We start from the raw sequence: 12413 nt of genomic DNA on the forward strand, positions 1-12413 counted from the left end.
TGTGCAACATCTTTTTAAATTACTCTGAATTCCTTTTTAACCACCTTACTCACCTGCCCTGCAATCTTTAAGGGCTTGTGGATGAACAGTCCAAGGCGCCTCTGTTCCTTCCAAGTTACTCAAGATCACTGTGGATGGCTCGGTGGAGCAGTTGGTGGAGCTGCTGCCTCACAGCACTTTGGAACAGGGTTTGATCCTGACCTCAGGTTCTGTCTATGTGGAGTTTGCATGTTCTCCCTATGCCGCGTTTGTTTCCTCCGGGTGGTCCAGTTTCCCCCCACATTCCAATGATACGAAGGTTAATTAGCCTCTGTAAATTGCCCCTAGCAGGTATTATGGAGGGAGAAAGTGGGATAACAGAGAACTAGTGTGATCAGGTGATGGATGTTCAGTGTGGACACAGTGGGCCGAAGGGCCTGTATCCAAACATGTAACTTTCAATCAATTGATCAATTTAATCAATTTGTGGCATTGTGGAAACTCTCATTTCTCATCATTGAATTCTATTTGTCACTTTTCTGCCCAATTGATCTGACCACCTATCGTCAAGTTGTTAGATTCATAGAAACTCAGAAACAGGCCATTCAGCTCTGCAAGTCTGTACCAAACATCAAGCTCAAAGTTACACCAATTCTACCACTTCCCATTTTATTCTCCCCACGCTCCCATCAATTCATCACGGTTCCTGCCATTCACCTGCACCCCATGTGGTCACAGGGAGAATGTTCAAACTCCGTACAGCCAGCACTCGTAGTCAGGATCGAACCTGGGTCTCCGATGCTGTAAGGCAGAAAATCTACTGCTACGCAACCATGCCGCCCCGGAGAGCAGTAACAGGATCGGTCTGAGTCAGCATGGATTTATGAAGCGGAAATCTTGTCTATTGTCTATTTATCCTGCAATGAATGCAGCACTGATGGGAAGGATTGAACCCAAATCATTGGAGCAGATCTACTAGCTCCACCACTCTTGCACCCAAGACTTTAGACTACTGTTGAAAGCAACTGTGGTGCAGCTGGTAGAGCCAATAGACAATAGACAATAGGTGCAGGAGTAGGCCATTCGGCCCTTCGAGCCAGCACCGCCACTCAATGTGATCATGGCTGATCATCCCCAATCAGTACCCCGTTCCTGCCTTCTCCCTATATCCCCTGACTCCGCTATTTTTATGAGCCCTATCTAGCTCTCTCTTGAAAGCATCCAGAGAACCTGCCTCCACCGCCCTCTGAGGCAGAGAATTCCACACTCACCACTCTCTGTGAGAAAAAGTGTTTCCTCATCTCTGTTCTAAATGGCTTACTCCTTATTCTTAAACTGTGGCCCCTGGTTCTGGACTCCCCCAACATCCAGGTGGGTTTACCGGTTTCGCAGCGGGCGAGCCAGGCCTGCCGTGCAGCCCTATGATTCTTGCACCACGCAGCCCGACAGTCCTTGATTACAACTCCAAAATGCTGTCTGTGTGGAGTTTGTACATTCTCCCTGTGAGCAAGTGGGTTTCTCCTGGATGCTCCAGCTTCCTCCCACATTCCAAATGTGTGCGAATTGATAGTTTAATTGTCTCCTGTAAATTTCCCCAGACATGTAGGTGAGTGGTATAATCTCGGGTGAGTTGATGGGAAAATGGGGAGAATATAGTAGGGTTTTTATAAATGTCACTATAGACTCAGTGGGTTGATGGGCCTATTTCTCTGATGTGCTCTACTGTGGCTATGTCATTCCTCTTTACTGCTGACCTTAAAGCCAATTTTCTAACATCTGAAAACTTATTTTTCTCATCACTACATTCATTGGCACAGCCTGATGCCGTTTCTGTTGATTTTTTAATTGCCTTCCAAACCTTCTCAGCAACTTTCTTAGGGTGACACAGTGATGCAGCTGGTAAAGCCGTTGCCTCACAGCGCCAGAGATCTGGATTTGATTCTGACCATAGGTGCTGTCTCTATGGAGTTTGCACGTTCTCCCTGTGACTGCATGAGTTCTCTCCATGTCCAAAAGATGTAAGTTAATTGGTCACTATAAATTGCCCCTAGTGTATAGGGAATGGATGCGAAAGTGGGATAACATGGAACTAGTGTGAACGAGTGATTGATGGTCAGCGTGAACTTAGTGGGTCGAAGGGCCTGTTTCCATGCTGCATCTCTAAACTAAATTAAATAGTATTTTCTTATAACAGTAGGGGTTTTTTTTTGCCCTTTCAAATCTTTGTTCACCTTCAGAACATAAGAACATAAGACACAGAAGCCGAATTAGGCCAATTGGCCCCACATTACTGTTTGATAGTTGAAGATGGCAGGTATTTTCCTCATGCCATTTCCTGCATTAACTTCACTTCCCTTGATTTCTGTTCCCCTGCTAATCCAATTTAAATCTTCCCTAAATTCATGCTCAATACCAACAAACTGCCTGCCTGAAAGATATTGGTTCTCACCTGGTGAGAACTAATCTGTTTGGCCTGTATAGTCTCTGCCTATGATCATTTGGTGGAGCAGACTCGATGGGCCGAATGGCCAAATTCTGCTGTTATGCTAGATAGATAGATAGATAGATAGATAGATAGATAGATAGATAGATAGATAGATAGATAGATAGATAGATAGATAGATAGATAGATAGATAGATAGATAGACAAATTTAGTTAGATAATGTAGAGATTGGGATTAAAAGTAGAAATTTGATTAATATTTTCCTCTTAGTCCGACAGGAATGAATACATTCAGTATACATAGGCAGAAATGTAGCAGCATAATTAATGTAGTTTGATGCTGATGACCTGCTATATTTCACACAGGGACTAATATCCAAGAGTATAGGATTACCCTTGTTGCTGTAAGGCCTGGGCAATGCCGCGACTGCCAGAAGCCTGGGCACAAGGCGGGTGTCTCCATGGTGACAGGTTCGGTTGCTGTGGGCGGTTGCTAGGGGAGGGGAGCAGCAGCATCAGCAGCAGCAGCTACAGCGGCAACATGGCTCTCATCCCCTCTCAGGTGCTGCGGGTCGCCATTCTGCTCTCCTACCTCTCCATCCTGTGCAGCTTCAAAGCTCTCGACATTCCGGCTCACCAGACCTATGGCGGCAGCTGGAAATTCCTCACGTTCATCAACCTGGTGAGTCCCGGAGAAAAGCACCATTATGGTTGTTCCTGTGGTGTTGCTGTGGCTGATCATTTCATTCTTTCTAAATCCACCCCCTCACACACACATAAAATGCCCTTGTCAATGGATGTTAGTAATCTGCTGTGGGCGTTCCTCCTTCCTGCCCCCTCCTCTCCTCTCCAACTCTCTTAACAGATCATTATTCACAAAAGGAGAGCAGATTGTGTTAGTTTTCTATCAAATCTAGTTCTTAGGAACTATAATCATTTGCATTCCATCCAATGTGCTTTAGTGGCTGGTTTAACCCTTTGAGTTCCTGTCTCCTCAAACCCACCATTGAGAAGAGAAAGGAACTGCTTTGAAGAGATGTAAAGGAGGCAGGGAGGCAGAGTAGAGGGTCCTCTCCTCTGAAAATGATCAAATGTCATTTTATTATTTTTATTATTCAAAAGCTTGATGGTCAGTTTGTTTGTATCTAGACTGCAGATGCCTATATTTATATTAATATTGGTATTAACACTGAACAGGAATGATCGCTGTACCTCAAGATCAGGAGGTTTTTTCAATGGAGGGACAAGATCTTTTTCTTAAATACTATACTTTATCCAAAATTTATATAGTAAATACAATTGAGATAAGCCATTATCCTCATTTAGAGTTCAATAATTTCCCTCACCATGGGTCAATGTTACCGATGTTTCATGTTTAAACATTGCATAAGGCATAAATTAACCATTTATATCACTAAGAACTGCGCAAAATTGTCCACTGGCAGCATAACCCTAAAACTACGATCAGGTCAAGAGTCAAGAGTGTTTTATTGTCATATGTCCCAGATAGAACAAAGAAATTCTTATTTGCAGCAGCACAACAGAATTTGTACACACAGTACTCTGTAAACAGAGCACACTGTAAACAATATAATAAACAAGAATAAAAAAGTTCAATGTGTGTGTATATACACATACTCAGCCATACACACACACACACACACACACACAAATATATATATACAGTATATACACATACGTACACATAAAAAACAAACAAACAATAGTGCAATAATAACAATGAGTCAATGGTCCTGATGTGGAGTCTTGACCCGAAATGTCGACCTTCCCTTTGCCTACGCAGATGCTGCCTGGCCTGTTGAGTTCCTCCAGCAGTTTGTTTGTTGCTCCATATTGTAGCATCTGCAGTCCCTTGTATCTCAAAATTAATATCCATGAATTTCCCCTCTTGTTACATGGCCAGCTAGGAGGGAGTGCTTCCAATGCCTGCCTAGATTTTTCAGTGAGAGGTAATGGATATCGTGCCCATTGCCACAATCAATTGTGACTGAATATGCATAAAGAATTATAATCTGCAATGAAGATGAATTATCAACTCTCCGTATAAATGAACGCAGTGGGGAAAAGTGGAAAAAAGGTAGTGGCAAGTGTCACAAATTATCCTTTGCATCTTAACATCACAAAAACTTTACACAGGGTTGTGAGCCATAGACAAACAACAAATGTTTTTAAGCTAAAAGCAGTCCATTCAGCAATATACTGGGCCATGGCTGCAGGATGGGAGTTCCCTATTTTTATGGTCCAGTGGGAATCTGGGTCTTTGAACCCTGGATCATTGGAGTATAGAGCCCCCTGGAGGAAACTCTAATTTGACATTGCATTGGGTATGGCCTCAATTGAATTTTAAAAAGTTCCCAGCCAATCCTTTATACGTTGGGCACTCGTTAAATTTCTTGTTGAGAAATCTTGTTGGCCATCAATATGTTAACAGCTGGGAGAGTAGTGGTGCAAATGCAGGGAAACCTCTGTAGAGAGGGGATCCTCCCTGGTATATGATGAGACGGTATCTCAAAGATTGGAGATCTATCTCAATGACTACTACCCAGTAGCTCTCATATCGATCATAATGAAGTGTTTTGAAAGATTGGTAATGGCTTACATTTGTGCCGGTCTTCAGGATCATTGAGATTCCCTGCAATTCACAGACAAAAAACTAACTCTACAATGGACAATATGTCTCTTGCATTACATTGAGCCCTGGAGCAGCATGACAATAAAAACACCTACAGCCGGATGCTATTCATTGAATACAACTTAACCTTCAACACCATAATACAGAATAAGCTCATTCCTAAATCTCTAGAGCTGAGGCAGTTAGAATTGGTAAGAACATTTCCTCCACCCTGACCCTTAACACTCATGCCTCTCAGGGTGGTTGCTCAGTCACTTGCTCTACTTCCTGTAGACTCAGAACTGTGTGGCCAGTCCAATACCAAATTGGTTTGGTCTTTAAGATACCATTGTTGTCTGTTGGATCTACAACAACAATGAGCGGAAGTAGAGGAAAGAGATCTCCGACCTAATGTCGTGGCACCAGGTCAATAACCAAGCCCTTAATGTCAGTAAGATGACAGAGTAGGTCGTTGAGCTCAGGAAGCGAGGGGGTGTACACAATCTTGTGCTCATCAACAAAGCTGATGTGGTCGACAGTTTCAAATTCCTAGACATTGATATCATCATCGACTTCACCTGGTTCCTTCACAGTGATCTGGTGATAAAGAAATTGCATCAACATAATTACTTTCATGGACTTCTGAGAAGATTCGGCATGTCCACAAAAATTATTTCAAACTTCTACAGATGCTCTATAGAAACTATTCTGACAGGATGCGCCATAGCCTGGAATGGCAAGTGCTCTGCTCTTGACCCCTTGAACTTGCAGGGATTCATGAACACTGTCCTGTCCATGACAGGTTTCTCATTTCCTTCCACCCTGTCTATCTTCATGATGCATTCTATCTGGATGGCTGTAGGTATTGTCAAATATGCCTGCCATCTGGATATACCCATTTCTCTCCTCTAGCCTCTGGATCTTGAAAGCCCAGACTTAAGAACAACTTATTTCCCTCTGCTGTTGACAAGTGAATCAATTACCTCTTTCACACTCCCATTCCCAGAGGTGCTGCACGTACTCTTCATGAAGTCCACCTCATTTGGTTATTCTTTTATTGCACTAATAATATTCTTTTACCCTACTCAGATTTTGCATGACAATTGTATACCATTCTGCTGTTTTACAGTCTATCGTTATATTTATCCTTGTATTTAGCATTATCGTATGTATACTGTTAACTCTGTGAGCTTAGATGATAAAAAATGTTCATGCACCTTGATGTATATGACAATAAACTAAATGCAATCTGAACTGGGATATCATTAGTTTAGAAGCAGTGGTGGTGGGTTAATTGGTCACTTGTAAATTACCCTTGGCATACAGGCGAATGGTAGAATCTGGTGGGGATGATGTGAATGTAGGGAGAATAACACGGGATTATTGTAATATTACTGTAAATGGTACTTATTTGTCAGTGTGGCTCAATACTGTATAATTCTAACAATTTGTACATGTATAACTGTGTTTTAAGGTTCATATAAAAAATTCTAAGGCACTTCACAAGACCAGGATTAATCAAAACTTGCCTCCTAGTCATAGAGAGAGAAATTTCAGGGAGGTACATTTTGGGGAGGGACTTGAAGCAAGTGGGCTCTATACCACCAGAGACATGACTTGAGTCTTGTCAATGGTGAAAGGCCTGCAGAATGGCCCATCTTCAACCTCCTTTTGTAGTCACAGCATTGAGCATTGGTGATCGCTCACCATCAACATCATCTGATGTTGTTAAAGCCATCATCTAACTTCAACAACATCGGATGATTTTGATGATGAGGGACTTGATGATTGCAAATGCCACTGAATGTTGAGGGTGGGTGGTCATCACCTGATTGGGGATGGCCAGTACATGGCATGAATATAATTTGGCAACTATGGGAGTTATTTCAAAAACATAGGACCTAGATAGAGGTCTGCACAAAGATAACATTTGACAAAATCTCCAACATGCTTCCCAAATTCACTGATATCAAGCGGACTGCCTTACCCTGGCTAAAGTACTGAGCCAGGTTGGCATGATCTGACTTGCAGCTGAATTATTTAATCGGACTATACACGCAGGACAGGTAGCCAGGCTCTGAGAGGACAGTAACTCACTGACACAAGTCTTTTCCCATAGGAAAGGTGTCTCTTCAAGCTCCATGGCAAGGTGCAGCACTGTACACAGTCTGAAGAAGGGTCTCAACCCGAAATGTCACCCATTCCTTCTCTACAAAGATGCTGCCTGTCCCGCAGCATTTTGTGTCTATCTTCAGCACTGTATGAGTTGGATGCTGTTTCTGGAGCCCTATGTTCAGTGAATCTCTTCAGTACAATGTCATTTCATTGTTTCGACGTGACAGCCTTAGACATGTGACTGGTGATACAAAGCAACTCAGAATTAGAGTTGCTCTCTTTCACAACGTCGGGACATCTTAACTCCGAATCTGCAACCACACCTACGTCTGTTTCAGTTTCCAATAGTCACACCATTTCCGCCCCCACTACCTTTTACTTTCTCATTGAATGTTGTCTGCTACTGTTTTGCAAATTTTGCCCCGGTACTTCAAAAGTTTCAGATTTTGTTCATCCTCCTTTGTTCAATGACACATTTAAACAAGATTTTCCTGGCTTTTCCAGTTCGTTTCAGTTGGATTGAGAACAGAAGCAGTCTCTGGAGCCCTATGTTCAGTGAACCTCTTCAGTACAATGTCACTTCATTGATGAGTGCAAAGTCACTTCTCCTTTTAGCTCATCTTTTCACTCATTTCGACACTAATGCCTTAAGCGTGCTCATGTGGAACATTATCAAAAGCTCTCTGGAATCTGGATCTGGGGGCAATTCAAATGATGTTCTTGTTACTCAAAATGCAACTTTAGGTATCACTGGAGTTATAAATGGCAAGCTATTCTCTACTTTGGAAAGGACTTGTGGAAAGTTGGGAAACGTCGATGGTGGGAGGGAACATCTTATCTTTGTCATAGAGTCATATAGTCATGAGTCATACAGTGTAGAAACAGACCCTTTGGCCAAACTTGTCCCATCGACACTGGTCCCACTTCTTTGCATTTGGCCCACATCCCTCTAAACCTGTCCTATCCATGTACCTGTCTAATTGCTTCTTAAGTGCTGTGATGATCCCTGACTCAACTACCTCCTCCAGCAGCTCATTCCATACTCCCACCAACCTTTGCTAAAAGCGTTACCCCTTAGAATCCTATAAAAAATGTCCCCCTTCACCTTAAACCTATGCCCTCTGGTTCCCCTGCTTGGGGCAAGAGATTCTGTGCATCCACCCAATCTATTCCTCACAGTTGGTTATATTCCCCTTGATGGAAGGGGGAGCAGAGACTTCATCTGGTTTACAAAAGAACCAGGAGTGTGGAAAATAACTTTTGGATAACGCATTATTGAACAGAAAAAAATGCCTCCTCTCTCTGCATCTGAAAATAAAAAACACTGCAAGTGGTGATCAAAAACAAAAACAAGAAATACCGGGAAATCTTTTTCTTCTCTCCCTTGTTTTGCAAATGTTGCAGCCATTGTTAGAAACATAGAAACATAGAAAATAGGTGCAGGAGTAGGCCAATCGGCACTTCGAGCCTGCACCGCCATTCAATATGATCATGGCTGATCATCCAACTCAGTATCCTGTACCTGCCTTCTCTCCATACCCCCTGATCCATTTAGCCACAATTGCCACATCTAACTCCATCTTAAATATAACCATATAACAATTACAGCACGGAAACAGGCCATCTCGACCTTTCTAGTCCGTGCCGAACACATAATCTCCCCTAGTCCCATATACCTGCGCTCAGACCATAACCCTCCATTCCTTTCCCATCCATATAACTATCCAATTTATTTTTAAATGATAAAAACGAACCTGCCTCCACCACCTTCACTGGAAGCTCATTCCACACAGCCACCACTCTCTGAGTAAAGAAGTTCCCCCTTATGTTACCCCTAAACTTCAGTCCCTTAATTCTCAAGTTATGTCCCCTTGTTTGAATCTTCCCTACTCTCAGTGGGAAAAGCTTTTCCACGTCAACTCTGTCTATCCCTCTCATTATTTTAAAAACCTCTATCAAGTCCCCCCTTAACCTTCTGCGCTCCAAAGAATAAAGCCCTAACTTGTTCAACCTTTCTCTGTAACTTAGTTGCTGAAACCCAGGCAACATTCTAGTAAATCTCCTCTGTACTCTCTCTATTTTGTTGACATCCTTCCTATAATTAGGCGACCAAAATTGTACACCATACTCCAGAATTGGCCTCACCAATGCCTTGTACAATTTTAACATTACATCCCAACTTCTATACTCAATGCTCTGATTTATAAAGGCCAGCACACCAAAAGCTTTCTTTACCACCCTATCTACATGAGATTCCACTTTCAGGGAACTGTGCACAGTTATTCCCAGATCCCTCTGTTCCCCTACATTCTTCAATTCCCTACCATTTACCATGTACGTCCTATTTTGATTTGTCCTGCCAAGATGTAGCACCTCACACTTATCAGCATTAAACTCCATCTGCCATCTTTCAGCCCACTCTTCCAACTGGCATAAATCTCTCTGTAGACTTTGAAACTCTACTTCATTACCCGCAACCCCACCTATCTTAGTATCATCTGCATACTTACTAATCCAATTTACCACACCATCGTCCAGATCATTGATGTACATGACAAACAACAATGGACCCTACACAGATCCCTGTGGCACCGCACTCGTCACTGGCCTCCAACCTGACAAACAACCATCCACCATTACTCTCTGGCATCTCCCATTCAGCCACTGTTGAATCCATCTTGCTACTCCACCATTAATACCCCACCATTGAACCTTCTGAACCAACCTTCCATGAGGAACCTTGTCAAAGGCCTTACTGAAGTCCATATACACAACATCCACTGCTTTACCCTCATCAATTTCCCGAGTAACATCTTCAAAAAATTCAAGAAGATTAGTTAAACATGACCTTCCAGGCACAAATCCATGTTGACTGTTCCTAATCAGACCCTGTTTATCCAGATGCTTATATATATTATCTCTAAGTATTCTTTCCATTAATTTGCCCACCACTGACGTCAAACTAACAGGTCTATAATTGCTAGGTTTACTCTTAGACCCCTTTTTAAACAATGGAACAACATGCGCAGTACGCCAATCCTCCGGCACTATTCCCGTTTCTATTTCTGCCATAGCCCCTGCTATTTCTACACTAACTTCCCTCAATGTCCTAGGGAATATCCTGTCCGGACCTGGAGACTTATCCACTTTTATATTTCTCAAAAGTGTCAGTACTTCCTCTTCTTTGATCCTCATAGTTTCCATAGCTACTCTACTTGTTTCCCTTACCTCACGTAATTCAATATCCTTCTCCTTGGTGAATACCGAAGAAAAGAAACTGTTCAATATCTCCCCCATCTCTTTTGGCTCTGCAGATAGTTGGCCACTCTGACTCTCTAATGGACCAATTTTATCCCTCGTTATCCTTTTGCTATTAATATAGCGGTAGAAACCCTTCGGATTTACTTTTACCTTACTTGCCAAAGCAACCTCATATCTTCTTTTAGCTTTTCTAATTTCTTTCTTAAGATTCTTTTTACATTCTTTATACTCCTCAAGCACCTCATTTACTCCATGCTGCCTATAACTATTGTAGATCTCCCTCTTTTTCCGAACCAAGTGTCCAATTTCCCTTGAAAACCATGGCTCTTTACAATTTTTACGATTTCCTTTCAACCGAACAGGGACATAAAGATTCTGTACTCTTAAAATTTCACCTTTAAATGTATTCCATTTCTCTTCCACATCTTTCCCATAAAACAAACTGTCCCAATTTAATCCTTTTAAATCCTTTCGCATCTCCTCAAAGTTAGCCTTTCTCCAATCAAAAATCTCAACCCTAGGTCCAGTTTTGTCCCTCTCCATAATTATATTGAAACTAATGGTATTGTGTGAAACTAATGGTATTGTGTAAGTTCTCGTTTAATCTTACTATTTTACTTCGGAGTCACATGACAGATAACTGTAATGACTAAACATAGTAAGATTAGAGAAGAGATACCAGTTCAGGATATGATCAAGGGTGGGAGCGGAGGGCACGTATTCCCTCAACATTACTCATAAAATAAAGATCAAACTTCAAACTGGTAAGTTCTCGTTTAATCTTACTATTTTACTTCGGAGTCACATGAGTGACTACGTGAAGATTTTAAAGCTCTGTGATTTCATGCCGTGGAACGAGTCCATGCATCACATCTGCCTTGATTTTGGGGAGAATATAGCCAATGAACTGGCCTCAACTACCTTCTGTTGTTGATTATTTTCCATGTATTTCAGGAGAAGCAGGATATGGTCATAAGGGATAGTATGCAAATATGTGGGTGGGAAGACACATGTAGTGCTCAAGAGGTAACTCAACCCGTTAGGCTACATGTATAGGAAGGAACTGCAGATGCTGATTTAAACGGAAGATAGACACAAAAAGCTGGAGTAACTCAGCGGGGCAGGCAGCATCTAGGAGAGAAGGAATGAGTAACATATCGGGTCGAGGCCCTTCTTCATAACAGATATCACGTTAAGGGTCTCGACCCGAAACGTCACCCATTCCTTCTCTCCATAGATGCTGCCTGTCCCACTGAGTTACTCCAGCTTTTTGTGTCTATCTTTCGTTAGGCTACATGGTCTGTTTCTGTACTGTGTTGTGCAATAGAATAGTGAGATTAAACGAGAACTTACCAGTTTGAAGTTTGATCTTTATTTTATGAGGAGTAACGTTGAGGGAATACGTGAAGAACCCCACCAGGACGCATGCGTGTCATTCTTCAAAGCAGCGGTGTGAAATCACAGATAACTGTAATGACTGAACATAGTAAGATTAGAGAAGAGATACCAGTTCAGGATATGATCAAGGGTGGGAGCGGAGGGCACGTATTCCCTCAACATTACTCCTCATAAAATAAAGATCAAACTTCAAACTGGTAAATTCTCGTTTAATCTTACTATTTTACTTTGGAGTCACATGAGTGACTACGTGAAGATTTTAAAGCTCTGTGATTTCATGCCGTGGAACGAGTCCATGCATCACATCTGCCTTGATTTTGGGGAGAATAGAGTTAACATCATTAGACATCTATACGATATTGAAACCCAACGGTAAAAATATTAACACCAATTATTGCCCCTATTTATGGGGTAAATTATATTACAGAACTTAAATTTGTTTCTGCAAATGTTCCAGGTTCCATGACTGGATTTTATAAAGTCATTGGAAAGTTTCCTCCGTTGACCATCCTGCTGTCTTGAGGATTTGGTCCATAGGAACGTCCAACTTCATAGCTGCCGATGTAGCTGCAGCCCTGGTGGAGT

General features: G+C 42.1%; 1 protein-coding gene across 1 annotated transcript in view; it reads left to right on the plus strand.

Moving 5' to 3' along the window:
* The first annotated feature begins 2821 nt into the window (after positions 1-2821).
* The window catches only part of aig1 (androgen induced 1), a 160677-nt gene continuing 151085 nt past the window's right edge, over positions 2822-12413 (plus strand). The window contains 1 exon segment of the mRNA XM_033026040.1: positions 2822-3104. Within this exon segment, the coding sequence (XP_032881931.1) occupies positions 2841-3104 (264 nt within the window). The 5' untranslated portion in view covers positions 2822-2840.

The sequence above is a fragment of the Amblyraja radiata genome, chromosome 8 (genome assembly GCF_010909765.2).
Source record: "Amblyraja radiata isolate CabotCenter1 chromosome 8, sAmbRad1.1.pri, whole genome shotgun sequence".
NCBI classification, from domain to species: Eukaryota; Metazoa; Chordata; class Chondrichthyes; order Rajiformes; family Rajidae; genus Amblyraja; species Amblyraja radiata.